The following is a 27,578-nucleotide window of genomic DNA, read 5'->3' on the forward strand; positions in this document are numbered from 1 at the left end:
AAGCAATGAGGATGTGGATAAGAGGTTGTTATAGGAAACGTGGCATTTTGAAACAGATTTGGTCTAGGGGGTTGGTCAGATTGGCAAGATTTTAAGCCTGATTGCCTGGAACAGTGGTAAAGCAATTAGAAGACAGTGGAAGTCTAAATGAACAGTTTTGGAACATGAGAGTCCAGTTGAGATAATGGCAATTCATACAGGTGGAAATAACCAGTAATTAGCTGGCAATCCCTACCTGAGGCTTAGAAAATACGTCCAGTCTCAAGATCTGATGAATTGTTCATACGGAGCTGATAATTGAAGCCATGAGAATAGTGTGTCAAGGAATTGATATTTTTAGAAATTTAAAACTTTGGAGGGCCGGCCTATGGCTCACTTGGGCGAGTGTGGTGCTGATAACACCAAGGCAACGGGTTCGGATCCCTATATAGGGATGGCTGGTTGGCTCACTTGGGAGAGTGTGGTGCTGACAACACCAAGTCAAGGCTTAAGATCCCCTTACCGGTCATCTTTAAAACACACACACACATACAAGAAATTTAAAACTTTGAGAAGAAAGGCTCAAGTAAAGTCCTGAATTTCAAGTAATTTATTCATGTTAAAGCTCTGTTCATAGGCTTCAGTTCTCATACACTGAAGCCCTAGTGCAGGGCTTATTCATTGTAGTAGCAAACCAGGACAGAGTGTTGGGGAAGGGGGAGGCCACTTTGCTCAGAGGGCAGTCTAGGAGCCAGCTGAGACACAAGCAGCTATGGAGCAACACTGGGGAGTGCTGTGGCAGTGTATTTGCAATATGTTCTAAATGTCACCTCTCGCAGAGTGACGGAGACACAAAAGATTACTCAGAGCCCATGTATTCAGAGCAATGAGAAGCCCAATGGGACTGCACCAAGGGAAAATTCCTTCATGAGAGAAGAGCCAGGCACAGCCCCGAGTCAGTTTTTGTTTCAGTTTTTATTGTAAAGACAAGAAAGTTACAGAAGAAAAACAGGTGGTTAACCAATCATAGTGAAAACATAAAACTGGCTACCAGACGATCTTCATTAAAGCAGGTGTAACTTAAAGTAGTTCAAGCAATTTACCATCAAAAGAAGTCATAAAACTATGTGAGATACAAAAGGAAACAATGAGATAATCGTCAAAGCACCTAACTCCCCAAGAAACTCAAACAGCTTAGGGCAAGATGTGGAGCATCCTCAAGCACTCACTAGAATATCCTTGGAGGTTTTAGCTTACGTACTTTCCCATCATTTAGGTTTAGCTGCACCAAGGGCAGCTGCCCCCAGAGCAATCACTCTTTGCTGTGTTTCAATTCTCATCTACATCAAAGGCTTTAGTCCTATGAAAGTTTTCTGGTCTTTCTTAATCTTAGCATTTCTACGAGTTTTCCTAAAGGGTTGGGCTTTGGCCCCCCAAACTAGAGGCTTTGGCCTCCTAAACTACTGGACTTTAGTCCTTCTAAACTACAGGCTTTGGCCTAGACTAAGGACTTTGGTCCTTTAAAATGCATGTGTTTTATTTCTATCTCATGAATAACTTCTTAGTCAATATCTTCTACATCTAAAAACTATTGAACTGTTGTTTCCCAGCCCACATGCTCTTCTCTTACACTGTGGGTTTGATGCTCCTCCCACTGAGAAGTGGGGTCTCTGGATCTGGCACTATGGTGTAAGTGACATTATGTGACTTTTGAAGCTAGGTCATAAAAGGATATACAGCTTCTACCTGGTTCTCTTGGGACATTCACCTTTAGAGCCATAAGCCGTGTAAGAGTCTGAGGCCACGTGGATAGGGTACATATAGGTCCAACAGCCACTGGTCCCAACCTATATCAGCATCACCTGCCAAACATGAATGATGATACCTCCAAACGATTCCTGCCCCTAGCCATTAAAATCACCCGAGCCTTAAAGTTTTCCCAACTGAGGCCCCAGACATCATAGGGCAGAGACAAACTGTCCCTTCTGTGTCCTTTCTGAATTCCTGACCCACAGAATCCATGAATATAATAAAATGGCAGTTTTAAGCTATTGGAGTAATTTGTTACATAGCAATAGATAACTAGAATAAATACCTACAATCTTAGAAGGAACTTTTTGGATCTATCTGAATCTAATCCAACTTCATTTTCCAAAGGGGAAACTGAGGCCTAGAGATGGAAGAAACTGACAGCCTGCCAACCCATACCTTCTCCCACCACACTCTCCTGACCCAAGAAGATGCCTTGGAGGAAACAAGGTATGTCCTGCCACAGAGGTTAGCAGGCTTTTCCCCTTCATCCATGGATGGCTTATGGCAAGGATATTTTTTTCTCTCAACTTCTTATGAAAAATTTGAAACATGAAAAAGTGGAAAGAATAGGGCTGGCCAGTTAGCTCACCATGCTCTAACCAACTGAGCTAACTGGCCAGCCCTACTCTTTCCACTTTTTCATGTTTCATGGGTCAGGAATTCAGAAAGGCACATAGGCCAGTTGAGATGAAAAATAACTGACTTGAACAAGTGTTTCAACTTCACTCTCAAAAAACATGGCCAGTGAGCTCACTTTGTGAGAGCCTGATGCTGATAACACCAAAGTCAAGGGTTCGGATCCCTGCAGAGGCCAGCCACAAAAATAAATAATAAAAAAAAAAAAAAAAAAGAAAGTGATAGTACCAGTCCTAGCAGGTAACAGCATAAAAAAATAACTGGAGATTTTATTTCTTGAACTCAACTAAATATGTCTCTGTTCAGAGAAACTTTATGTCAGAATGAAGAGAAAATAACAGAAAATGGGAAAGGGGAGATAAATGGAAGTGATGGAACCTCTCTCTTCTTTCCCCAAATACAAGGAGAAAAATTTGTGGCATCTTATGATTCCTGGACCTACAGTGTGGCTTTGCTAAGTTACTTCTCATTTATCAAACCAAATATCAAAGGATGGCTTTTAAACTCTGTTCCCTGAAAGGTCCTAGAGCTCTACATATGCCTTATTGAAATTTAAATTTATTTTCAATCTAAAAATTCAACGAGGTAATACTTGAGCACGGAACTAAAAGATGTTGAGGGAAAAGAACACCCTCTTCGGCCATCCAGTTCCTCTCTCTACAACCAATGTTACAGATTTCTTCCAATGCCTTCAAGAGATAGGAAGACATATATAGTTTAAACTAGAAAGACTAAATCTCCTTGCTTATGTGATACGTAAGAATTTTAACATGAAGTCTACTAATGTGTCAGTCTAGGGCTGCCCTCCCGCAGCTCACAATCTAATAGCGGCGAGAATTTCACCTAATAAGAGTAGCAAACGGTGACAAATAGCACGAGGGAAACTTGCAGTGTTAGAAACTTGTCCAGGGCCTCCGATCCCCACTAGGGAGTCAGGAACGGCTCAGAGCCGGAGACGACTAAGGAATGCGAACTCCCGTGACCGACATAATGTCGGAGGCCAGCGATATCCCTGGCCTTGCTCCTTCTCATCCCGGTCCTCCGCACGACCGAAACGGCAAACGCCGGGAGAGGCCTCGCAGAGGCGAAGGCTCGAAAAGCGCAGGGCTAGTCCGAGCTCCAGGGCACAGCGGCCGGGCTGCAGTCGGGTCCCGCGCGCGGGCGCCTCCTAATGACGTCAGACGGAGCGACTCCCACGATGCTCTGCGGGGCGCCGGCGCCCGCGCCCGAGTGCGGGCTCCCAGGACCGTGGACGTTGTGGGCCGATGCGCGGTCCTGACCGTGTGGCCCGGCGGCCCGCCGGCGGCCCCGAGCTCTGACGCTGCAGACGGACATCCTGGGGGACGCCGCGACACAGGTCACGAAACTTGTCCCGGGTCGCCCGCGGGCGGTGTGGCTGCCTGGTCGAGTCTAGGTCCTGACTCTCCTGTCCCTCTTCACAGAGGAGGGTGAAGACGCCACCAAGTGCAGCCGCGGGGCTGGCCGAGCTGTGCAGTTGGTTTCCACCCTCTTCGGGAAGAGACTTTGCCGTTCACCGGCGGTTCCGCCCTGACTTTGTACTCCTCACTCACTACCCCGCGAGTGGTTCTCTGCTGGATTGCTGAACTGCGAGTGACCATGTTACCAAAGAAAGAACTGAGTGTTGGCGAAAGCGGATGCCCCAGAAGGCTCAGAGGAGAGGTCAAGAGTGTGGGCCAGGATGTGGTGTTTGTATAAAGTAGCCCAAGGTACGGGGACTTGTGATCTTCATAATCAGGAACGAAAAGGATTTGTATTAGATTGTTTCAAAAAAACCAAGTTCTCCCACTTTTCAGTTGTGTACGTGAGGACACACTTGGCGCTGGCATGAGCCTGGACAAATTCAGGCGGGGTTGAAGGCGCTATCCTTTGGTCAGTGACCCCACACTTCTCCCACTCATTAAAGAGGGACCCCTAGAGTCATTCAAATAGAACATATCCATCACCCCTCCTATTGGTCAAATGTGTCCTCCAAAAGTTCATGTGTTGGAAACTTGATCCCCATTGCGTTAAGAGGGTGGGATATCCAATTATATATATTTGAAAGGTGGGGCCTTTGAGAGGTGATTAGATCATGATGGCTGTGCCCTCCTGAATGGATTGATCCATTAGTGAAATAATGGGTTGTTCAGGTAGGGCTGTGTCCAGAGTTCACAGACCCCTGAAGTCCGTTCCAGACTGGGTCACAAACCCTTCACACGCCAGTCTGGGTCCCCAGATCCCTCACACACCAGGCTGGGTCACCAGACTTCTCACACGCAGGTTTATGAGCTAGGTAACCGGCAAAAGGGTCCTTGGAGCTGTGGTTGAAGAGCATAGCCAGCCAAACCGTGGCGCCGTGCATGTGCACTAACTCCACCCACCCACAATCTGCTTACAAAGAATGCACTGCACCACCCCCAGCACCACCCCCAACCATACCTAAGGCAAGGGGGCCTGATTAAATTATATTTTCCCAACGTGGGTTGATGGTTTAATGGGTGGTGGTGAGCATGGTTCTGATGGCTTTTTTTTTTAATTTATTTTTTATTTTTATTTATTTATTTATTTTTTTGTCTTTTTCGTGACCGGTACTCAGCCAGTGAGTGCACTGGCCATTCCTATATAGGATTCGAACCCGCAGCGGGAGCGTCACCGTGCTCCCAGCGCCGCACTCTCCCGAGTGCGCCAGGGGTTCGGCCCTCTGATGGCTTTTTAAGAAGAGCAAGTGAGAAGGTTAGCTCTGTCTTGCTAATGCCATTCTCTCACCATGTGATGCTCTGAGTTGCTGTGAAGAGTCACCACCCCAAAGAAAGCCCTCACCAAATGTGTTCCCTGGACTTTGGACTTCCCAGCCTCCGAAACTGTAAGAAGTAATTTTCATTCCTTTATAAATTACCCAGTTTCAGGTATTCTGTTATAAGCAACAGAAAAAGACTAATATAACCCCCAAAACTTCCTTCTGCCTCCTTGTAATCCTTTCCTCCACAGCCATTGACACTTTAGATTGGTTTCTGTTGCTATAGACTGGTTTGCAATGTTTTTAGAATTTTATATTAATGGAATCATACAGTATGTTCTCTTTGGCTTCTTTCAGCATAATTATTTTGAAATTCACCTATATTGTATCAATAATTTATTGCTGAATAGTGTTGGAGTGAGTAGGACTGAAGCCTGCTGGGATCTAAAACTGCAGGAGCTCAAAAAGATTTTAAGTTTCTTTTTTTTTTTCTTAGCATATATTTCTCTTTTCCCATGGTTATTTGATATTTTGAACCTTGGTTATAGGGCAAGATGACTATTTACATGAATGTAAAGTTGTTTTCCAGTCAGCCTGGAGCTGCAGACCTGCACATACTATCCAGACCTTGGGAAACCAAGGAAGACATCCGTAGAGTTATGCTGATTCCACCCCTCCAGCAGCACCCTGAGATAACAGCAAGGACAGGAGCAGAAACCAGATGGAGCCTTGGGCAAAACCTTGCATCTGGCTCCATGCACAGAGCCCTCACAGCTCACATGCCCCTCCCTTCTTCCTTTCATTTCCCACATTCCATTCCCTCAACCCCTTCTTTACAAACCCCTCAGTAAATCTGAGTCTTTAAGGTGGATTTAATCTGGCTATTCTCCTGATTTACTGGAGAGATGGGTTAGGTCACTGGTATTCCTGAATAAAGGCTGACTTCCATTTTCACCAATATTTGACTTTTGAGTGGTTTGTTTTTGAAAGGGGGCAGGCAGCCAGACCTGTACCCAGTAACACTTTTACCACTGGATATATTGTGAAGGTAGATTTTGAGGGTAGAGCCAATAGGATCTGAAGATGGATTAGATGCGTGATGTGAGAGAAGAGTCAAGAATGACTGAACTCTCACCAATCCCGGAGTAATTCCTACTCTTAGTCCTCCCTTCCATGCACTGGGTGTTCCCTGTGCTATTTCCTACATTGGCTGCCTTGCAAATTCCTAAATCACCCAACTCTGAAGAGCCTTCAGTGACCCCACTGGGCAGGTACTTACAGCTCTTGCAGATTCTATTCACCCTTATTAGCTGTTTACTCACTGTTTCACTTACTAGCTGGTGAGCTTCTGGAGAATGTGGATGGCTGGATTATCTCATGACTAGCCTCTGGCTGTACCCGGATTCAATCTTTTCAGCATATTTCCACCAAGAGTACTCTCTAAATTTACATGTTAAGTTGTGGGTGCTTTGCTTCAAGCCACCAGCCCATTAGCTGCATGAGCAACTTAACATCTTTGTGCTGCAGTCTCTTTACCTTTAAAGTGTTACCTGCCTGAAGGTGGTTGGTTGGCTCAGTTGGTTGGAGCACAGCCTTGTAAGAACAAGGTCAAAGGTTTGGATCTCTGTACTGGCCAGCTGCAAAAGAATAAATAAAATGTTACCTGCCTCACTTAGTGGTGAGAATTAAGTGCAAAATGAATGTAAAGCTCTTAGTGTGGCACCTGGCACCTGGTGTCTTCCTCAGTAAAATTGAGCTATTAATATTTTCTGATTTGAATACTCTTCTGGTCCATTTCTGAAGCTCAAAGTTAGGTGCTATGCAAATAGTTATTCACACAATCTCAATCTTGAGAAGTAGAAGGGGCATTTTCTCCTTGGAGGTTGATTCCTTGTATCAAGTCATTTGAATTGCTTTCCCTCCATTGGGAAAAGTGTCCCATTTTCCCTCCCTGTTGTTGAAAGTGTCCCATTTCCAGTCCTGGTCCTGGCCTCTCATGCCTAAGGCCACTTGCCTGTTGCCATGACTCTGTTCTCTACACTGATGCCCTAGGGTTGGGGCAGAAGTGCCTGGAAAACATTCCTTCATTTCAAAATCTCGATGTCCAATATCTTATGAGATACAATTCACACTCCAGCATTCTAAGCCTTCTCAGTTGTGGTCCAAGCCTATCTAACTCTCCAGCCAAACATTAGTTTAACATTTCATTCACTCAATTAAAAAATGTGTAAACATTCTTCCATGAGTACCTACAGGAGCCAAGGTCATTATGGTAAAGATCTGAAGCTAAAAATATGCATGTGAGGCTGTCCCTGCTCTTGACAAAGCCATAAAACTACAGGTGGAGGAAGTGTAGTGGGAGGACAGGAATGATAAGGAGGGCTCTCAGTAGGTGGAAAGGGGAGAGACTCCAGGCAGAAGGGCCATGTGATCCTACTTACCATTTACTTGTCATCAATCAGTGTTTATTTTGTGTCCAGCCTCGTGCTGGACTGCGAGCATTTAATAAGTAGGTTTGATCCTTGTCTTCCCAACACAAAGGCAGGTCCTGGGTCTGGAGCCTGGGGTGGGGGAGATTGTAGAATGACCAAATGGCTGGAGCCTCTCTGTCCAAGGACGGCATGTCCAGGAAAAGTCTCCCAGTCTGCATGTTACCAGTCCTGGGCTCTGGGACCACTGCCAGGCATGGTTGCACCCAAGATGCTGGGAATTCTCTTTCCAGAGGGTGTCTGTTGGTATAATGATAACTAGAGAGGACATACTTGTGGAGATCACCAGATTCCATCTGGCACCATGGTGATCTCCCTGCTGCTTGACTCACAGCATTGACTCTAGGTTCTTCCAGCTCTAGTGTATTAGTTGGCACCAGTTCCAGGTTCCAGGTGGACTCTACAGCTGCTCCCTACCTCTCAACGTGGGCAAATACCTACCTGGCCACCAGGTCCTGCCTGTCCCTTAAATGGTACTAATAATCCACATGAGAGTGTGTGCTGCATGCAAAGTAGCTTCCTGGACCTCAAAGGACCAATGTAAGGACAGCTGGAGAGTCACAACAACAACAATAATAAAGATAACAGTAATATTGTATTTACATGCCAGGGACTGTTCTCTACCCTTTACGCATATTAGTTAATCCTGTAGCCACTCTACAAAGTGCAGTGATTAAAAACATAAACTTTAGAATTAGACAGCTCAAGTTTGAATCCCTGCTCTGCCTGCCATTTACTAGAGGATATCTACGTCATAGGATTGTTAGGAGGATTAAAATTTATGCACAAAACGGTGGCTGGTACATAGTAAAAACTAAGTTTTTGATAAATCCCATTTTTACAGATGAGACAAGCACAGAGGAATTAGACAATTTGTCTAAGATAACACAGTAAGTGGTGGATCTGGGAATAAAATCCCTGGAAGTCTGGTTGTAGAGCCTGCACTAGCAATGGAGGGGGATGTCCACATGAATTACGTTATGAGGGGAGTGGGTGGGGGGAAGTCCTGAATTAAGTGATGTGGAAGCTTCTAGAACTTAAGATGTCAGTCTTCCTTCTGCTGTGGTAAATGAAGTTTGCAGTGACTGGCTGGACTGTCCCCAGGTAGCCACCAGTTTCTGGAAGAGGGATCTGAGGCATACGCAGGGGCTGAGAGGCTGGGGTTTGGCCTGGTCTCCCCAGGCTCCTGTCTCATGGTTCATTTATCTTTGTCCCAGCACTCCCCCCAGGAAGTCTAGTGTGTTGTGATATCGGTAGGTACTTAGTAAATAACAACCTAAAATGGAAAATCCCTGCTAAACCTCCAGGAGTTTGTTTAACCACATGGTGAACAATTTAACTTAACATTTACCTAGGGCCTCCTATGTCAGGTCTTGTGCTGGGCCCTAGGGATACTGGGTGAATTGATAGGCCTCTTGGACCTCACGATGGTCACAGTTCAAAGGGGAAACCCATGAGTCAACAAGCAGATTGTGGGGCCAGCCCGTGGCTCACTTGGTAGAGTGTGGTGCTGATAACACCAAGGCCACAGGTTCGGATCCTATATAGGGATGGCCGGTTCACTCACTGGCTGAGCATGGTGCTGACAACACCAAGCCAAGGGTTGAGATCCCTTTACCGGTCACTTTTAGAAAAACAAACAAACAAAAAACCCCAAGCAGATTGTGATCAGTGGACCCCAAAGATAAAAAGGAATTAGCCAGGTGGGAGGGGCGAGAAGCGTTCCTGGTCTAGTTAATGGCCCAAGCAAAGGCAAGGAGGCTGTTTCCTTAGGCCAGGTGGTGATCTGGCAGAATCCTATAAACCAGATTATGGAGTAGGGAATTTACCCGGAGGGAGAGGAGAGAGGTTTTAAATTCTGGAGAGGAAAGGTCAAGTTTGCATTTTAGCAAGGTCGCCCTGAGGCTGGAGAGGAAGCCGGAGACAGTTCAAAGGCGCAACCGTGGTCTAGAAAGGGGTGAGGGGGCCACTATAAGGTGGAGGCTATAGGGACCGAGGAGTGGCTTGGACAAGCGCGAGGAATTTTGCCCAGGCGGTTTTCCCAGCCTACCCCTTCCATCCTAGCGCCTCCTTCCCTTTCCTCAGTTTTCGCTATGTGGGATACTTCTGGGCCGTCCCGGAACGACACTACGGCTGAGCCTAGCCTCAGTCATGTGGCGTCCTGCTGCAGTCTCACCTCCCAAGTCTCCTCCAACCTCCACCCAGCCGGAGAGGCTCTGGGTATGTGCCCCGCGGGCTCCGCCCAGCCCCAGGTCCCCCCACTCCCCGGCCCCGCCCCGCCTCAGGCCCCGCCCCGCGCCCGCGCGCCAGGCCCGGGCGGCGCCGACGCGCTTGGCGGGAGATAGAAAAGTGCTTCTGTGCGCGCCGGCGGCGGCCACAGTTCCTGCGAGCAGGCGGCAGGACCTGCGGACGCGCTGACGCCTCGGAGCGCCGCGCGGGCCCGGGGCCCGGAGCGGCGGAGCAGCCCTCGTCCTGACCCCGGCCCGGCTCCCGCTCCGGGCTCAGCCGGCGGGCGGGCGAGCGCGGCGCGGTCCGGGCCGGGGGGATGTCTCGGCGGACGCGCGGGTGAGCGGAGCCGGGCGGGCTGAGAATCCCCCTTTTCTCCCCTCCCCCCTCCCACCCCTGCTCCCACCCGCACCCTCGACGTGGCCCCTTCTAGAGGGTCGTGGCGGGGTGGTCCCTTGGGAAATGCTGCGTCCTGGACCGCCCGAGGAAGGGGGCGCGTGCAACGCTGGGAGGGGGGTCTTGGGGGCCCCTAGCTCGGCTCCCCAGGCCTGCTGGGTCTCGGAGCTGGGACGGGCAGGTCTCCTGGGACCCGGGCCAATCCCTGCATGATGTCATTTTGTCTCCCGCCTAATTGCGGGCTGGGGGTGGGACGGCCGGTGTTAGCTGGAAGGGCCTTTACTGGCGAGGAGGCGACCCTTGGAGAGGGAGAGTGATTCTCCCAGTCCCACCGAGTGGGAGGCCAAGTCTGCGAGTCACTTGTTGGTCAAACCTAGTTTGGGTTCGGATTTGCCTGTGGGCATTTTTTTCAGCATTCGGGGAAGTACAGAGCCCCCCAAGCCGTCTCTCCCGGTCTGGGGAGGGGGTTCTTTTGTGTCCCCAACATGGGTTCCAGGCCCCACCTCGGTTTAGTTTCAGAGACTTCTCTTCCCGTTTGAGACGAAGAGTTTTGGACAGCTGGGCTTGAAGGTGAGGGGAAGAGAGACTGATGTGTATCATGACCTCTCTGCCAGCAGCCCCTGGGGCAAAGGCAGGAACTGCGGTCTCCATTTTACACAGTCCCCCAGAGAATAAGCGGCAGATTGGAGCCTAGAACCAGGTCTGTGGGTTCCAGGTCCCTTTCTTAACCCTGTGCACCTGGGACCTCAGCTCTGAGATTTTCAGCCAGTTTTGGGGAACCTGACAGTGGGGTCTGGTCTTGTTCCCTCCCTGGATCCATGCAACCCAGATAACCTTTAGACCCCTCTTCAGATGGAGTTCTTCTGGTCAGACACTTGTCAGACCCTTCCCTGATTTTTGGTTCAGGAAGTGTTACTCCAATAGTGACTGCCCCTAGACCACCCTTGGTCCTCTGCCCCTTCTCCCCTGGGGTTCAGAGGAGGAACCCCCTCCCATGTGAGGGATGGGTTCTGCACTTTGGGACCCCCACAGCCCTCAGATCATTTCTTGGCCACTTGCTCTAATTTTCCTCTGCCCCAGTGCCCAACCTCCTGCTCAGCCTCTGACTTACCCCAGCCCTGGAGCAGAGCCCAGCTCATCGAAGGGCAAAAGAAAGGGAATGTTGGACCAAAATGCAGTTGCCTCTGCTTTTTCAGCTGGGATTACAAGGTGAGGACTTGCAGGTGTGGAGCTAAGGCAGTTTAGAGCCTGGCTTTGTGGACTTGGCGTGTGGCATACCCCTTGAGCCTCAATTTCTACATCTGTTAAACGGAGATAATGAGAGTGGGTGCGAAGTGGATGGCCAGCACATGTAGATGACAGCAATATATTATGTCACAGAATTCTCACAGCTGTCTGAGATGCTATCCCCATTAAACAGCATTGGAGCATCAGAGAGTGTCCACACAGACACCCTTTGAAGGAATATTTGCTGAGCATCTGTTAGAAGCCAGGCCTTGTGCTGGGTGCTGTAGAAGCAAAGATGGTTTCTGTCAGTGAGGAGTCTGGGAACAGTTGATTTCGATGCCAGCTTCATTCTTATTAGTATCTTGTAGATTTTTGCCTTCTGCTTTGCGATGGTGGAGGACCAATGAATGGGGTCAGGAATGACAGGACATCTGTGACCGATGTATTGCTGGGTTTAGACCTACTTCTTCTTTTTTTTTTTTAAAGATGACTGGTAAGGGGATCTTAACCCTTGACTTGATGTTGTCAGCACCACGCTCTCCCAAGTGAGCCAACCGGCCATCCCTATACAGGGATCCAAACCCACGGCCTTGGTGTTATCAGCACCACACTCTCCCAAGTGAGCCATGGGCCAGCCCCTTCCTGTCCTACTTCTAAAATATTTGCTTCATTCATTCATTCATTCATTCATTCATGTATTGGGTCATTCCCTGGGCAAACATTTCTTAAGGCCTTTCGGTGCCAGACCCTGGGATATGGAGTTGGAGCTGACCTTTGTGGATGATGTTGAGGAAATGCATCGTAAGGTCCTAAGACAGGAGGGTTTCCAATGTGCTGTGGGAGTGTAGGAGTGACTCTAAGAAGCAGTGCAGGGTTCTGGAAAACAAGAGGAAAGTGCGTGGACACTACTTCCTTGTTTTGGCCACAAGGCCTGTGCTTGCCTTGCTTGTGTGGAAATCTGTGGACTTTTCCTAGTTTACAAATATCTCACCTAAGAGTGTACGTGACTAAGGTGACCTCATGCAGATCTCATCATGTGGAGTTGGGGGAAGTTAGTGACCTTGTGAGAGCACCTGACATCTCTGAAGGTGAATAGTGTGATCTCCATTTTTGTAACTGTTATACTAGATAAAAATGAGGAGCAAGTTGGTAAATTGCCTGTTGGAGAGTAAAAACATCCAGAATTCAAAGCTGCTTGTACTGTGATTTTTCTTTCCATTAACTATGCCCATGTTAAGCAAGGATTGAAAAAGGATATGCAAAAATGGACATAGTTAACGAGAGAATGTATTTAAAATGTTTTCCCGAAATAACTAATATTTCTTAAAATCCTAGTGCCTGATGAGTACGTACATCATCAGCTTTAATCCTTAAAATATCCATGCAAGTTTGTTATCAAAAGGAAAATATTAAAATGGGAATATGGTTTTTATTCTAACTCTATGATTCTGCAGGAGTCTGGTTTTGAAAATCATAATATTCTTGGTGAAATCTTGTTTTCTTGTGGCTTTTGAAACCATTAGTATTTTTTTTTTTAAAGAATAAAGAAGAAAATAAAAATATTCTGTAGCCTCATTTCATTAAAAAATTTTAAAAGAGAGGAGGGTGGAAGTATTTATGTTTTCAAAAGCAGAAAAAGTAAAAGCTGCCTTCCCAAACCTTTCCCTGGAGTTGGCTGGCCACTGCCCGCATGCTGTGCATGTCGTCTAAAAGCATGTGGACAACACTCACTGTCCTTGACTGTTCGCTTGCTTCCCATGCAGTGAGGAACTGGATGAACTGCATTACCAGGACACAGATTCAGATGTGCCAGAGCAGAGGGACAGCAAGTGCAAGGTCAAGTGGACCCACGAGGAGGTGAGTGGCACTGTGACTCCATGGAGTTGGGGAGGAGAGGGTTAATGGCAGCTGGTGGCCTCCAGACCACCGAGTCAGGGGTGTCTGCCTGATGTGCCCCAGAGTGAAAGGTGTGGATGGGGCTGGCCGGTTAGCTCACTAAGTTAGAGCGTGGCATTGGTAACACCAAGGTCAAGGGTTTGGATCCCCATACCGGCCAGCTGCCAAAAAAAAAAAGGAAAAAAACAGGTTGTCTGGTTCTACCCTGTGCCTCTTCTCAGAGTATTCTTGGAGACTCAATTCTTAGGATGGGGGGATATGTCTCTCAGACCTCAGGGCCAAAGATCACTGTTGTGTCTCCTGAGAAGCTAGCGTGTTCTGCTTCCTGGACATTGCTTGTGCCTCTTGCTCTTTGACTGATAGGAGGTTCAGCCAAATCTGCAACCCTCTCTTTCTTTTCTTAAAAAATTAATTATGTTGAATCTTGGACTTCAAGCTCTAAAGTGATTTTCTGCTATCTCTTTTTATTCTTTAGTCAACTTTGTATAATTTATATACAATCAAAAGCAGCTTTTAATTCTGTGACTTTGTGGGGGGTTTTTTTGGCAGCTGGTTGATGCAGGGATCAAACCCTGGACCTTGCTGCTATTGGCACCATGCTCTAACCAACTGAGCTAACCAACCAGCCCCAAAGCACTTTTTAAAGTGAACACTTTAATTAGTTTTGGCAAATACATATACCCATGTAAGCACCACTCTTATTTATCCCAAAAAGTTCTCTTGAGGCTCTTTATGCTCATGATACCAGATCAGGGAATCTCTGATCTAATGTCTTTCAGTCCATTAGTTTTGCTTGTTCTTTTGAATGTCTTACAGACGAAATTATACACATGTATTCTTTTGTATCTGGATTATTTTGCTCAGAGTAATGTTGGGTAATTCAGTAATTCATCCGTTTTTATTGCTGAATAATACAGTTGACCCTTGAACAGCATGGGTTTGGACTACATGCATCTACTTATACGTGGATTTTTTTCAATAAATGCTCTACAGTACTGTAAATGTACTTTCTCTTCCTTATGATTTTCTTAATAACATTTTCTTTTCTCTAGTTTAATTTATTTTAAGAATATGAGAGATCTTCAACAAGTTCCTGGAAAGATTTATATTATCTTTAAGTCCATTTTTCCACAAACTTTTTGAAGCATCCTTGTACAGTACACAATACTCGTGTAATAACATACAAAATATGTGTTAATTGACTGTGTTATCTGTAAGGCTTGTGGTCAACAGTAGGCTATTAGTAAAGTTTTGGGGGGAGTCAGAAGTTGTACATGGATTTTTAGCTGTGCAGGGGTCAACGCCCCAAGCTCCATGTTATTCAAGGGTCAACTATTTCATTGCATGTGTATACCATAACATGTTTCACTTGTTGATGGGTGTTTGGGCTGTTTACAGTTTTTGGTTATTGTGCATAAGCACAGCCATGAAGATTCTTGAGTCTGTGAAGTTTTCTTGTGGATGTATGTTTTCATTTCTCTTGGGACAATACTTAGGTATGGTCAGGGGGTAGATGTATGTTTAATTTTATAGAAACTGCCAGACCTTTTTCTAAATTGGGTGTACCATTTTAGAAACCTACTGGGGTGGGGGGAACAAAAAACACATAACATTAAATATACTCTTAACCATTTTTCAGTGTACAGTTCAATAGTATTAAGTATTTTCCCATTGTTGTGCAGCAGATCTCTAGAACTTTTCCATTTTGAAAACTGAAACTATACCCATTAAATACCAGTTCCCCCTCCCCCCTCCCCTCCAGCCCTTGGCAGCCACCTTTCTACTTTCTGTTTCTATGATTTTGACTATTTTAGATACTTCATATAAGTGGAATCATACAGTATTTGTCCTCTTGTGCCTGGCTTATTTCACTTAGCATAATGTCTTCTAGGTTGATCCATGTTCTTTTTTTTTAAAAGATGACCAGTAAGGGGATCTCAACCCTTGGCTTGGTGTTGTCAGCACCACGCTCAGCCAGTGAGCTAACCGGCCATCCCTATATGGCCTTGATGTTATCAGCACCGCATTCTCCCAAGTGAGCCACGGGCCGGCCCCATCCATGTTCTAACATGTGTCAGAATGTACTTTTTTAAGACTGAGTAATATTCTATTGTATGTATATACCACATTTTCTTTGTTTATATCTATACATTAAACTTAAAAAATCAAGGTAATTGAGGAATACTTTTCTTACCAGCATCCAGGTCCCACTGCTCTCTGTTCAGAAACAAAAGACTCTTCAGTCCCAAATGTTGGTGTGTAGCAGGAAGTTTATTATCAGACATCTGAGGAGATAGACTAGAACTGTCTCCCCAATTTAGGGTTGAGGAGGGGGTTTGAGGAGGAGATGAGGGAATGGAACATGGGAAATGAAACACAAGTGGGAGAGGGACATGCAAGGAGTCAGGTGCAGTCTAGCCAAGACTTGTCTGATTTCTGCTCCTGTCCTTGTTATCTCATGGTTCTGCTGGAGGTGCGGCATCAACAAAGCTTTACTGGTGTCTTCCTTGGTTCCTCTTAGATAGTATGTAAGTCTGCAGCTCCAGGCTAGCTGGAAAACAACTTTACATTCATGTAAATAATGTCATCTTGCCCCTTAACCGAGGTTCAAGATATCAAATAATCATGGGGAAAGAAGGAATTCAGAGAAATGAATGCCAAGGAAAAAGAACTGTGTCCTTTTAAATTTTAAAATCTTATAGAGCCCATGTAGTTTTAGGTTCCAACATGGCTTCAGTCCTGCTCACTCCCACACTTTATGTATAATCAGCTGCAATTATTTGAAGTACAATTCAATGCGTTTTGACAGATGTATATATATAGCCGTGAAACTACCAGCACAGTCATGTTTTAGAACATTTCCATTGCCCCCAAAACATTTCTTGCTCCCCTTTGCTGTCCAGCTCTCCTTCTACCACTGGGCTCAGACAACCATTTGACCACCTTTTTGTCCCTATAATTTAGTTTATGTTTTCTAGGACTTCATGTGCATGAAGTCATGCAGTGTGTACCATTTTACATCTGGCTTCTATTACTCATCTTAACAATACTGAGAGTCGTGTTGTTGCACGTATCAGTATAACCGAACTGGGGTTCATTTCCCAATGTGCAGTATTCGAGGAGGGGGCTAAAGTTTAATGCCCTCCAAATTGAGAAGGTATTTTGAGGAATAAGGCAGGCAAACCCATTCAGATATATACAAAGATATTTATTAATCAGGGTGATTTATACACAGGAAAGCTGGACACAGTGAAGAATCAGACATCAGCAGGCAAGCGCTCTGACTCCTGAGGTTACATAATGTATATAGCAAAGCCCCCATTACTAGAAATAATTTCAAGGAAACATCTTAAGAAAAATAAGTTGATAACATCATTCACCAGATGTCTTTGTGATTCACAAGGTAGGGAGGGGGTCTTATGATTTTGGTGCTCAGACCACTGATGCCATCTGCTGTAATAAATTATTCACTCCCTGAAACCTGTGTTTCTTTTCCAGCTTGCCCTAAGGTTAAAGTGCAGCAATGAAGTAAAGGAATGAGGTTATGCATGTAGGAGTCAGCATGGCAGGGGGGGCACACAATGGCTTTGGTTTTTTTTACCCTCTAACAATCAGCAAAACCAAGTACTGAGACACCGATTTTGCAGAAGGGAAAGGCTTATGGCCAGGTGCCGAGCAAGGGGAGAAATCTTTCTCAAATCTGTCTTACTGATGGCGGGTGGATGGGATATTTATGGGGGAATAATTAGAGGTGGTGTAAGATGTGAGGGGTGGTGATTGATTGGAGGGTTTAAGGAAGTCTTTTATTCATCTTCTCAGGCGCAAGCAAGCTTCATGCCTCTTTATGGGTCACGTGTATGGGAAAGGGCAGCACTGGCATATCCAAGGGAGGAGTTTTTGGCCATCTGACGTCAAAAGTTCACCTATTGTGGGTGCAGTCACTAGGTTGGGGGTCAGAGCTGGTTACAGCTGGTCTGCTCCAAATGGGATCTCTTTGCTTCCTAAAAAAAACAACTTTGAGACTGAGTCATGCTTAAGTTTGGGAAGTTTAACTCCTTGGGGATTGGCTTCATCATAGCTCATTTTCAGGAGAATATTTTGACAGATACTATCTTGCCTTCCAGCCACTCTTGATTCTGCCCATGTCTGCCCATCTCCAGTGCTGGATCACTACTGGCTCTGGCCTAGGTGTGATATGGCCTCCCATGTCCACTCTGCTCTTTTCCAACCCCTTTCCCACCGTGCAGTAGCCAAAGGGAACTTTATAACAACCACATTGGGCCATGACTGCCTACTGCTCAAATGTATCAGTGGCCTTGCATGACATAGGTAAATCCTGCATGTGATATGGCCCCTGTCACCCCCTCCAAAATCATCTTGTGTCTCTTTCTCCCCCTCTCCCCCTTCCTGCCTTTCCCTTCCTCCTTCTCTCTCTCTCTCTTCCTGCATTCTAGTGATACCGCATTTCCTTTGAACCTATCCTTTGGTCTCCCTGAATAGGCAATCACCATGTACATCTCCATGTCCCCCAGGAGGGGGTGGCTTCACTTTTGTTCACATGAGCCTTTGATTAGCATCTGCCTCCCTTTAGACTGTAAGCCCCATGAGGTCAGGGCAGCTCTGTTGCTCCCTGCTGCTGTGACTGTAGTGTCTTGTGCACAGTAGGTACTCACATCACGACTTTAGGAATGAACGAGCTGTTCTTTTTGAGGGGGCTCCGTCAGAGGTGGCTGCAAGGCTTTCCACACATGTGTGAGCTGAGCCCTCTGTCTTTCTGGCATTGGCAGGACGAGCAGCTGAGGGCACTGGTGAGGCAGTTTGGACAGCAGGACTGGAAGTTCCTGGCCAGCCACTTTCCTGTGAGTACACCCTCTCTGCAGTCCCTCCCCCAGGGGTAAGGGTTCTGGGTGACCAGACAGTGTACCTAGGACAGACTTTCTGCCGAGGAGGAGAAGAAAAGGAAGTTCTTACCAAGCCCCCCTCCCCTTTCCAAGAACAACCTTTGTAGGACCTTTGTTCTCAAACCAGAGTTTAAGCTATCTCCACCAGCTGCCTCTGCATGCCTGGGAGTCTTTAGGCTCTGCAACGTTTGCAGCATGTGATCAGTGGCATTTTGCATTTCTTCTTGCAAATCAGGAGTGAATGGGTACTCGGTTTCTCAGTAGTGAGACTGATACTGAGGGGAACCGGCACTTTGAGCAGACTCCACAGTGAGGCCCCTGCAGAGCTGTCTGGCGTCACCATGTCTGAGCATTTAAAGCCTCCTGCTGATGAGGCCACCCTTGGGCCCCCATCCCCAGGACTTGCAGGTGTCTGGGAGGGAGAGCATGGCAGGAGCTGCTGTCTAGCTTAATGCCTATATCTCTCGGACATCTCAGGGACTGAGTCAACGGATCACTTTTTGTCCTGTTTCTTCATCTACCCTTTTCCATGTAATCGGAACTTTTCAGGGAGTAAAAACACTCTCCAGAAGAAAACAAGGATCCCTGACATACCCCACAAGGCTTTTATACCTCATGGTGGCGGCCCTCAGTGTTTGGGTGGTGGGAAGTGGCTTCCCACAGGGGCTTGAGTTTGCCCTCTTGTAGCAAAGGGAAACCATCTGTGTTCTGGAGTGTGGGCGTGTAGGTAGGTGCTTGGAGCAGGACATCGCCTACACTCATTGCTCAACCAGGGTCCAAGTTTACAATCCCAGAAGTTCTTACAGATGCCTGTTTGTTCTTCCTATTCTTTTCGCAGAACCGCACTGACCAGCAATGCCAGTACAGGTGGCTGAGAGTTTTGAATCCAGACCTTGTCAAGGGGCCATGGACCAAAGAGGAAGACCAAAAGGTAACTGCTGGGACAGTGCCTCGCACACGGTGGACCTTCACCCCCACCAGTGAATCCAGGAGCTGTGAGGCTGCCCTTGTGCTGGCAAAGTGCCACGCTTAACACTGGGTGGGGGTCGTCCCAAGGACTATTCAGGACATCCTCACGCTGCCCCAGCTCTTGCCCTTAGGTCCTGAGTCTGAGCGTCTCTTGGCCTCCCCAGTCATGAGCTGAGGGATGCTGGGCAAATTAGCCAGCTTCTCTTTCCCCATCCATAAAGGAGAATAGTAATAGTGCCTGCTGCGTAGAAGTGTCGTGAGGATAAGATGGGTGATGCATGTAAAGGGGTTTGCCTGGTCCCGGCATGTGGCATACTCAGCAAATGGCCGCTGCTGTTACACTTTGTTATAACAATGATTGCACCATGTGAGGTTCTCATGAAACACAGAGCCTCGCATGGGCCTTATTTCCTGTGGTTGGTCCCAGTAGCAGACCTGTGATGTGGGCAGAAGATTTGTTAGTCCTGTTTTATAGGCAGGGAGACCGAGGCCCGCAGAGGCCTGGGAATACCCCTAAGCTACGAAGTAGGCAGTGCCATGACTACCCTCAGCTTCCACTTGGCTGTCCTCTCTGATGTCAGCTCAGAGGACACCATTCCACTGTGGCAGGCACAGTCCAGGGAAAAGAGGGAGGCAAAGGGACCTAGATATTTTTAATTTGGTTTTAAAATACTTCAGTTTTAAAAAATTCAAAATGATATGTGGTTGCTGTAAAAATTTAAACCATACAGAAACGAAGCAGAATATTTCCTTACCAAAATCTTTTTGCCCAGAAATGTCTGTTCTTCCTTGTTTGCTGTGGCCTGTATGCATGTGAGAATATGTATGTCCAGAGTTCAGGAGAGGGATCTGGCCTGGCTCAGGTGGCTACAGATGTTGTGGTTTATGTTCTGAGCAAAGGGGCCTGGCTGAGAGGTCAAATGGGGACTGAAATCCAGCCCTAGTTAGACCGTCAAGTCTGGCACCATGGCTCAGGGCTCTACCCTCCAGATTTCCACAAAAGTGCTGGAGGAGTTCATGGCATCCTGGGATGTGGCTGGGAGTAGGAAGGTCTATCCCCCATCCGTAGTTCACATGGCCTGGCTGTGGGGAGTGAGCCTTAGGTAACGTGAGTTTAGACCCCTGTGATCAGGTCCTTCTCATCCCTCTGCCCTTTTCTACTTAGTGAGTTGACTAAGTGGAGCCCTGAAGAGGGAGGCAGGACGTCAACTCCCTTTTCTTTGATTGAGGTCCACTCTAGAAAGAGTCTCTGGCACTTTTGGCCTGTATTTATTCTGGGCAATAAATGACAAGGACACGGTATCATCCTTCAGCAGATGTCTGTGGAATGCACAAGGTCATCCTCTGAGCAGGTCCCCAACAACCACCATAGTGACTTCCATGTTGTGTGAAGGGGTGGGGTTGGTGGCACCTTTCGGTGCTGTGGTGTGAGTGAGGGAGGGCAGGTCCCACTGGCTTCACAGAGGCTTTTCTCCAAGGTCATTGAACTGGTCAAGAAGTATGGCACGAAGCAGTGGACACTGATTGCCAAGCACCTGAAGGGCCGACTGGGGAAGCAGTGCCGTGAGCGTTGGCACAACCACCTCAACCCCGAGGTGAAGAAGTCCTGCTGGACCGAGGAGGAGGATCGCATCATCTGTGAGGCCCACAAGGTGCTGGGCAACCGCTGGGCTGAGATTGCCAAGATGCTTCCTGGGAGGTGAGCTGCCTTCTTGGGGCTTGGGGGGCTAAGGCAGACGGGATGGTATTCCCAGGAGATGAAGGCCATTCTCATGATGGAGGAGAGTCCCTCAGGATACTGTGATCATGTGCTCTTATCCCTAACCCCTAGCTTCTGGTCCAGGGCTCCCAGAGACATGTGTTAGTCAGAGGAAGGATAGAGTCCCCCAAGAAGGCCCTGACCTCCGTCAGCTTAAAAGGACAGACAGTGCCCACAGAGGCCTCAGCCAGAAATCAGCAGGCCTGGGGTCTAGCTCTCCCCCTGTTCCCAGCTTGCTGTCTTCTTGGTCAGCCCCTTCCACTTCTGGACTTCAGTTTCTTCTTCAGCTGATATAAAATGGGCTGGTATGGGGTAAACTGGCTTTCTTTAAGATAAAAAAAGGACAAAATTCAAGTAGTGCTATAACCTACTAAAAGCATTATAATGAAAACCATCAGTCCCCTGTCTCCACTTTCTACTAAAAGAAAAACTCATCTTTTTTTTTAGCTCTTCTGGTATTTACCTCCATATTTGTAAATGATGTGTTTTCTTATATTTTGGTTTTCTGCTACAGGACAAGATTTAGCTTTCTTAGACTTTCCTGCTCCCCATACCTTCCTATTGTCCCAATATAGTGCCATAATTTTTAGTTAAAACAGCAATGTGTTAACAGTATTATTACCTTATAAATATAACTCAATGCTAGAACTACTAACTTATCTGGGATTAAATTTCCTTCTTATCTGACGTTTGTCTTTCCTGGAATTAATAATTGCTTTGTTTTTTCATTCACACAGTTTTCAATATAGTTCTTAATTTTTTGTCAGTGGCCTATCACATTGTCAGAGCATCCATCAGTGCTATTTTCTGAATACTCAGAACAAATCATGCAATATACGTGGCTCTATTTTTTCTTTGGGGAATCAATCCTGGAGACCTCTGTCCTTTCTGTTCTGCCAGTTGCTTTTTAGGTCTGTTGCCCTGTTGTCACCTTGGAGCATTCCTTCGCCCTTCTCATGTGTTGGATCCCTCTTCTTTCTTGGTTTTCTTCCTTGTTTTGGTGGCGCACATCCTTTATTAGCATCCTGAGATCAGTGCATGAGAGGTAAATTTTGGGTAATTGCACGTCATCTACATTCTACCTCACTTTTGGTTGATAATTTGGATGGATATAGACTTCAAGTTTGAAAATAATTTATATTCAGAATATTGAAAGCATTCCATGATCTTTTCTTCTTCCTCCTATTTTTCATCTCTTTTGTTTTATTTTCTGGGAGATTTCTTTGACCTTACCTTCCAACCCTTCTTTGGAAATTATTTTGACTGAAAGTTTTTACTTTCTAAGGGCTTCTTCATTTTTCTGGCACCCTATTCTTTCTTTTTGGTTCTAACAGCTTATTTCTCCATCAATATTATGTTTTTTGAAAATATCTCTCCCCTCCTGCATTATCTCTGTCTCTTCTGTGTTTGCTTGTTTTGCTGGTTCCATTTTATATTTGAGGCTTCCTTTGGAGATCTGCTGATCCTTGGCTGTCTGTTCACATTTAGGAGCAAGACCCTCTCCCCTCTTTGGCCTATCAGTCTGTGGAAGGTGAACAGGGCTTGTGTTGGAAATCAGTGTGAGACTCAGGATGGGATCAGCAGCCAGTGGTTTTCTCGTGGTTTCTACACACGCAAACTGGGCAGGGAAGGGTTTATTAGTCCATTTTCTGTCACCGATAACAGAATACCTGAAACTGGGTAATTTATAAGAAAATGAAATTTATTTCTTAGTTTTGGAGGCTGGAAAGTCCAAGGTGCAGGAAGCTCATCTGGTGAGGGCCTTCTTGGTGGGGGATCTCAGCAGAATTCCATGGTGACACTGGCAGTCACATGGTGAGAATGGCAAGAACACATAAACATGCTCTGTTGTTCTCCTTATAAAGCCACGGTGCCACTCCTGTGATAACCCACTAAACCACTGACTCACTAACCCGTAAATGAATTAATTCATTCACAAGGGCATAGTCCTCACAATCTAGTTACCTCTTAAAGACCCTGCCTTTCAAATACCATAGTCAGATTTCCCACCCTCTTAACATGGTTGCAAGCTCCAATACATGAGCTTTTGGGGGACACATTCAAACCATAGCAAAGGGGATGAGAGTTGAAACACATATCTTCAGTTTTACAGTTTTTGCCATTTGCTATTTCACAGAGATGTGTGGAAATGCTTTATAGATTGTTAAGGGCCTGCTGGCTAGCCACATACAAAAAAAAAAAAAAAATCATTAAGAGCTGGAAACACATGAGACTTCATCTTAGAGATGAAAGAGATCTTAGAACACATCCTTCATTTACAGAAGTGGGAATTCAGCTCAGGGAGGTTATGGATGTGCCAGGTGGTACACTGGCTGCTGAGCTGGGATTCACAGGTCTCTGTTTGCCCCTGCAGGACGGATAATGCTGTGAAGAACCACTGGAACTCTACCATCAAAAGGAAAGTGGATACGGGAGGCTTCCTGAATGAGTCCAAAGACTGCAAGCCCCCCGTGTACTTGCTGCTGGAGCTCGAGGACAAGGATGGCCATCAGAGTGCCCAGCCTGCAGAAGGCCAGGTGAGATGGCTGAGATAGCTCAGCTGCTGGGCTTGACTCCGGGTTAGGTTGTTTTGAGTTTGTTTATTCAACACCATCTCATTGAACAGCTTACTCACACCTGTTAGTTTCTGCCACAGGATCTAAACGCAGGCTGCGTGTTTCTAGGGCCTTTCCTTGTGACCCACTTCTGCATACAACTGGCACTTGTCTGCCCCCAGGTGAAGGGTAACAGAGTGAGTGACATAACATTAAGAATTGGGTTGAAGAGGTCCTCAGCTCCTTTTGTTCCTGTCAGCAGTTTTCTTCTTGTTTATTTTTCCAGTCTTTTAAAAATGAAAGCATGTTTGCCATTAAAAAAAAATCTATCAGATTTATTGAAGTATAATTTACATATTGTGCTTAGTGTGCAGTTTTGAGTAATGACAAAAGTATATGTTTGTGTAACCACCACCACAATCAAGATATAAAACATTCCCATCACCCCCAAGTTCCCTGTGCTCCTTTTATTCAGCCTTTTTCCTACCCTTAGTTCCTAGCACCTGGATGGGTTTCCTGTCTCTATAATTTTGCCTTTTCTAGTAAGTCAAATAATAGAAATCATATAGTATCACATTTGCAATTTGACTTATTTATTTTGATTAATATTGTTACGTTTGCAATTTTAAAATTAAAAATATATGCATATGTTAACATCCCCTGTTCTACACCCCACAGCAAACTTTTTATTTATATTTTTAAACTATATGTCTGGTAATTTATTCCTTAAAAATAGGGATTTGAAGCAAATGTGACAAAGTACTAAGATTTGACTGTGCTGGGTACATGGTGGGTAATACAGTTGTGTTCAATACTGTTTTCCAATCTTTTTTGTAATTGTGAACCATTTGAGAAAAAAATTTCCCTCTTCCCTCTTCCTACTGGCTAGAGATAAATTGTTCATGGATCCCATTCCTCCACAATGCCCTGCTTGTGAGTTATATGTTTTTGCCTCTTGTTTCTTGATTTTTTAACTTCAGAGAATATCTCTTTTTTTGTTTGTTTTGTTTTGTTGATGGCTGGCCAATAAGGGAGGTCCAAACCCTTGACCTTGGTGTTATCAACACCACACTCTAACCAACTGAGCTAACTGGCCAGCCCTAAAAAAAAAAAAAAAAAAAAAAAAACTCTTTAGGGTTAGGGTTAGAGTTAATACATTGTGCTAGGTTGCCTACCAAAGAAAGTTAAATTTAATTAAATTTATGTGTGTATGGGACCCCCAATTTTCCTCACTCACTGGTCAGTGCTTGCTAATATAAAATTGTTTCCTGTGCTTTAAAAGTTAACGCATGATCATTGTCAAAAGTAACCAACTTTATAGAATTGGACAGTGCCCAAGGCTGAGGCTGCTAATCTCAACTTCCAGAGAACCAATATGTTGTTGATTATATTTGCTAACATTCATTACTAAGGTTAATAAGTTTAAAATGAGATTATGTTATATTGTACTATCTTAAACCTTCTCTTCCTACTTACTTTATCTTTCCACATTGTTATGTATATACAGAGATCTTTACACCATTTTTGAATGTGTCCTATCTTATTAAAACATTCTTCTATGGGTGAACATCTGTTGCCATTTCTATCAGTGCTGCAATGAACATCATAGTTCAAATTCTTTGTACATTTGCCTGTTTATGTGGTTAATTTTATAAATGTGGAATGATTGGGTCAAATAGTGTGGACATTTGAAATTTTCTTAAGCATTGCTGGATTTTCATAAGCATTGCTGCCCAGGGGTTGTACCATTTCATCCTCCTATCAGCCATATATGGGTCTTGTTTCCACATCATTGTAAGTACTGGCTGTGGTTATGTAAAAATTATCTTTTACCAGTTTTATAAGCAGGAAATGCATTATCATTGTTGTTATTTTAATTAATTTATTTTTGAATTCATCTTTATTTTTTCCTTCAGCTTTATTAAGATATAATTAAAAAATACAAATTATATGTATATTTACAGTGTACAATGTGATGTTTTGGTTTTCATTTCTTTGATTACTGTTGAGGTGATTGTTTTTCCTCAGTTTATTGATTTTTCTTTGCCTTTTTTTGTCTTCTTGATTTTTAAACTTTTATTTATATGTTAAGAATATCACTCTTTATCATGTAGTAACTATTTTTTTCCAGTTTGTTGGTAGTTTCCTTATCCCTTTATTTAATAAAGGTATAATTAACACAGTAAAATTTACCCTTTTTAGCTGAAAATTCTGTGAGTTTTGACAAATGCATAAGTCATGTGATCATCTCCATAATCACAACACAGAACATTTCCATCAACCTCCAAAATTCCTGAGTTAGTCAACCATTTCCTCCACTGCCAGCCCTTGGCAGCCACTCACCTGTTTGCTGTTTCCACGTAGTTTGTCTTTGCAAGAGTGTCTTGTAGATGTCATCATTGAGTACTTATTCTTTTGGTCTTGTTTCTTTCACTCAGCATGATGCTTTTAAGATTCATCCATGTCCCTTCCTATCCTAGTTTGTTCCTTTTTATTACCGATCAATATCCTGTTGTACAGATATACACAGTTTATCCACTTGCCAGCTGAGGGACATTGTTTCTAGCTAGTGTTTACATTTAAAGGTGCTAGAAACATCTGTGTATAGGTTTTGGTGTGAACATTAAGTATTCATTTCTCTTGGGTAAATATCTAGGAGTGGGAGTGCTGGCTCATATGATAATCTTATGCCTAACTTTTTAAGAAACTGTCAAACTTTTTTTCAAAGCAGCTATTTTTCCAAGTGACATCTTCATGTTGGTAGCTTTTAAATAGTGTTTATTGGCATCCCACTCCACCCCCACCCCCCATTATAGCAGTTACAATTTTCAGTTAAATCTGTTCATCTTACCTTCTTCCTTTGCTTGTTGCACAAACCGTTTTCATTCTGTTTTCCTGACAACTGTAACAATAATAGCTACCATTTAGCATAACATCCCTGCCTGATAAACCTTAGTATCCTCATTTTACAGGCAAGGACACTGAAACTACAGCTTGCCCAAGGTCAGCCAGTAAATGGCAAAGCTCTGTCTGAGTCCAGTCTGTGCTCTGGCCCCATTGTGTCCCCGTTGACATGGGATCTTGCTGCTTGTTCTTAATCACATCTTCTGTTTTCAAGGCTGTACTGGGGTTCGTAAGGTTAATATGCCAAGCTTGTTTCCAAGGTTCTGCCAGGAGAGCTATTGCTGCAAAGGATTTTGCTCTATTTATTTTTTTAATCACAAAATTATTGTACATGCATTTTTCAAATTTTTGTCTTGAATAATATCAAGCATTTAGGAAAGTTGCAAGAATAGTACAAAGAACTTTCATATACCTTTACTGGATTCATTAATTTTTAACATTTTGTCATGAACTTTTTGAAGTACTCTCATTTGTATGTGTGGGCGTGCGTGCGTGTCTGTGTGTAAAACATTTTTTCATCTGAGCAATTTGAGAGTGGGTTACGTACATAGTGCTTTTTTATCTCTTAATACTAGGAATAAGGACATTGACTTACATAATCATGGTACAGGTTGTGTCCAATTTAGGGAATTTGACATTGATTCAAGACTTTTATCTAAGACTTTAATCTATCAAGACTTCTATCTAATCTATCCACATTCCATGTTTTTCCTGCCCAGGATCCAGTCCAGGGTCAAACATTGCATTTAGTTGTCTTGTGTCTTTTGTAAGCCTTTCTTAGTCTCGTGATACTGATATATATATTTTTTTGTTTAATTGAAACTTACTGGTTTTACATATTTATGGTGTACAGAGTTATATTTCATTACATGTATACAGTGTGTAGAGGTCAAATCAGGGTAGTTAGCAAATTCATCACTGCAATTTTATCATTTCATTGTGATAACATTTAAGCTCCTCTTTTAGCCATTTAACATACAACAAGTTGTTAATTATAGGTGACTAGCACGACTGTACACCAACAAGTTATTTTTCCTATCTAGCTGTAATTTTGTGTCCATTAACCAACCTCTCACTATCCTTTCCCCCACC

At 44.8% G+C, this 27,578-nt stretch overlaps 1 protein-coding gene and 1 long non-coding RNA gene across 3 annotated transcripts in view; both read left to right on the forward strand.

Annotated features, from left to right (window-relative positions):
- Positions 1–3,642: 3,642 nt before the first annotated feature.
- LOC134381696 (uncharacterized) lies at positions 3,643–6,112 on the forward strand. Its single transcript, XR_010024023.1, has 3 exons — positions 3,643–3,784; positions 3,870–4,154; positions 5,024–6,112. It is a non-coding gene; the product is annotated as an uncharacterized LOC134381696 (long non-coding RNA).
- Positions 6,113–10,198: 4,086 nt separating this feature from the next.
- Positions 10,199–27,578, forward strand: part of MYBL2 (MYB proto-oncogene like 2) — a 40,187-nt gene continuing 22,807 nt past the window's right edge. Inside the window, exons 1-6 of one of the 2 annotated variants that reach the window (XM_063101557.1) lie at positions 10,199–10,218; positions 13,266–13,359; positions 18,186–18,257; positions 19,138–19,230; positions 20,747–20,967; positions 23,402–23,564. In XM_063101557.1, coding sequence (XP_062957627.1) covers positions 10,199–10,218; positions 13,266–13,359; positions 18,186–18,257; positions 19,138–19,230; positions 20,747–20,967; positions 23,402–23,564 — 663 coding nt within the window. The remainder of the gene's footprint in view (positions 10,219–13,265; positions 13,360–18,185; positions 18,258–19,137; positions 19,231–20,746; positions 20,968–23,401; positions 23,565–27,578) is intronic. The other variant, XM_063101561.1, reaches the window with a different exon arrangement.

Source organism: Cynocephalus volans, chromosome 1, assembly GCF_027409185.1.
Source record: "Cynocephalus volans isolate mCynVol1 chromosome 1, mCynVol1.pri, whole genome shotgun sequence".
Lineage (NCBI taxonomy): Eukaryota > Metazoa > Chordata > Mammalia > Dermoptera > Cynocephalidae > Cynocephalus > Cynocephalus volans.